This window comes from Triticum dicoccoides, chromosome 7B (genome assembly GCF_002162155.2).
Source record: "Triticum dicoccoides isolate Atlit2015 ecotype Zavitan chromosome 7B, WEW_v2.0, whole genome shotgun sequence".
In the NCBI taxonomy this organism is placed as follows: domain Eukaryota; kingdom Viridiplantae; phylum Streptophyta; class Magnoliopsida; order Poales; family Poaceae; genus Triticum; species Triticum dicoccoides.
In genome coordinates, this window is record NC_041393.1 from 5,441,953 (window position 1) to 5,444,564 (window position 2,612).

At 36.6% G+C, this 2,612-nt stretch overlaps 1 protein-coding gene across 2 annotated transcripts in view; it reads left to right on the top strand.

Moving 5' to 3' along the window:
- The window catches only part of LOC119340228 (WAT1-related protein At5g64700-like), a 7,424-nt gene extending 5,096 nt beyond the window's left edge, over positions 1 to 2,328 (top strand). Inside the window, exons 5-7 of one of the 2 annotated variants that reach the window (XM_037612124.1) lie at positions 1,397 to 1,555; positions 1,776 to 1,927; positions 2,055 to 2,328. In XM_037612124.1, the coding sequence (XP_037468021.1) occupies positions 1,397 to 1,555; positions 1,776 to 1,927; positions 2,055 to 2,133 (390 nt within the window). In that variant the 3' untranslated portion in view covers positions 2,134 to 2,328. The remainder of the gene's footprint in view (positions 1 to 1,396; positions 1,556 to 1,775; positions 1,928 to 2,054) is intronic. The other variant, XM_037612125.1, reaches the window with a different exon arrangement.
- The last annotated feature ends 284 nt before the right edge of the window (positions 2,329 to 2,612 follow it).

Here is a 2,612-nt window from a genome sequence, read left to right on the forward strand (position 1 = left end):
GTAACTTATACTAGTGTCATGCATATGAGACTAGCTTAAGTTACTACCTTCATATTGCAGAGTATCATATTAGTAATGTCGTACATGGCTTCATTTATTAGCTTGTAGACTCATTTTTTTTTTCTTGGAAAGCGCCATGTTACGATGACATATTATGTTACCACAAACATCTCTCTCCTCATTAACTACTTAGCACATAAGGAACTTTTTCTTGGGTTGTGTTATGTTACTCCCACTATGGCTAGCCTTAAGGAGAGATGCCACTTTGGTGATCCCAGGAAGAAACGATGTCAAGTACGCGTACTTATGCAGAATGTCTGCCAACCAATGCAGGAAGGAGTTTATTTGCTAAGCAATTAGATGAAGTAAGCTTAGCTACAAAAGGTAAGCACATATGCGTTGGTGCATCAGAAGAGATAAATATGAAAACTACTACAGTGATGTTGATGTAGTAACCGCACTGGTTAGTAGGAGTCTGACTTACTATGTGGTACGATGATCTGCTCACAATATGCTTTGAAAATCTTACGAGCAAAATACTGGCGTAATTAACAAGACTAGCAAGATGTCCGTGCATTGCACGGAACATCAAGATGCATATGTATGACTAGTTTATCTTGTGGGAGAAAATGATGAACGAGGGAAGACCTTATCTGCAAATGTGGAGAGGAGTGCGGGTAAATTATCATAGTTTCCTTTCTATCTGTTAGATATAGATTGGCCGACCTATATTGCAGGATGGCAGGCACACCATCATCACCAACTCTGCTTTTTATAAGAATAAAGATAAGGATGTATTTACTATGGCGCTCGGTGAAAATTTACCAATAATCAAGGTGGTTAGTATTAGCCATGTATGACATGGTGGTGATGTAATTGCCAAACTGCTTCATAATAATTACTGCAGTGAAAGGAAAGATGAGTACATATCGACTGTTTGGTAACTCTTACCACCATGTCATAAATTTATTTACTAGAGGACATTGTAAAGTGTTACAAAATAGGATGGTAACAAGTGCATCGCCATGTGATAACATTAGACTCTGAAAAAAGTTTGGCAAAACTTACCCACGTGATATCTAGTTTTGAAGTTCTAGTAACGAGGTTTTTAGAACGGATTTTTAAACTTTGTAGTCCTTTGAGCTTCAAACCATTTACTGTTACTGAAATAAGCCTTTAATTCCTTGATGTGCAAACCATGCTTGTTTTTCTCTGTGTGCACCTAGCAATTCCATCTTCTTTCATGTGTACCTATCAATTTTTCTTTGCATGTCATGAATTGTGAGAACGTGGAGCGGGGATTGGGTCGTGCTATAGAGCAATAGTTAGAATGATCATATTTTCCCCGTATTATTGAGGAGAAATCAGAATATAAAATAATTATAACATGTTGCAGTCAAAAGTTCTCAAGGTGTATCCATACAAATATTGGTCAACTATGGCGACATGCTTGGCTGGAGGATTTCAGACAACACTAGTTGGAATAATATTGAGTAGAGACAAGAACACATGGAAGCTAGGTTGGGATCTGAACCTTGTGACCATCTTGTACTCGGTGAGTCAGTAGATCTGGCAAACATCCATAAAAAAAGACTAGTAACTTAGGGTATACTTTATATATCGAAGTATCTTTCCACTGGAATCAGAAATACAACATTGGAAGATGAAACAAAAGGGAATACCTTCCAACTTAAAGGATAAAAAGTAATTCTTAATTCAAAAGTTGTTTGCAAAATTATTTACTAGGAAATCAAACATGGAGTCATTTGGTGTAGGGGGTACTTGCAACGGCGGGGAGATATTGCATGACCTTGTGGGTCGTGTCCAAGCGAGGCCCAACATATCCTCCGATGTTCAACCCATTATCTGTGGTGTTTACGATTTTGTTGGACTCAATCTTCATAGGCGACGAAATTACTGTGGGAAGGTATGTCCCTTTTGTTTCTTCTCCCAATGTTGTAGTTCTAATTCTAGTAAAAGGGGTAGTTCTCTATAATTGTTACTGTTGAGCACAAGTCAAATTAAACTATTCTTTTTTCTTCTAATTTGTACAGCCTAGTTGGAACGGCAATGGCGATTGTTGGGCTCTATATTTTCATATGGGGAAAATCAAAAGAAGTGAATGAAAAATAGATCTCATCGGTGGCTATACAGGAATATTGCATATTTTTTCTTACTAGTAAGCATGAACTGTGAAATGCATGCCTCCACTGTTGTTTAGCAATTATTATCCCAATTCATCCATATTTTGTACAAATCCTTCAACATTTCGTAAGAGATAACCATGGAAAATTATAAATATTTATATATATATCAGAATAAAATCTTGATATAGTGCTCTACCCTAATTAATGTGCTTGTGTTCATATTGATAGTATAGTTGTCCTTAAACTCATTACGAGTCTTGTATCCACTACAATCTTACAAAATACATACCATGAGCTTAAAGGCAGAACCACTTTTTTTAACACAATACAGACACATACGCGCATACACTCACCCCTATGAACACAAGCAAAGTTCGAGATAATTTGTTAAATTAATTGTTTTTTCAAGTTCGAGATAATTTTTATAGTCAATGGTAATCGCTGTCAATGGTCAGAGTCAAAGTC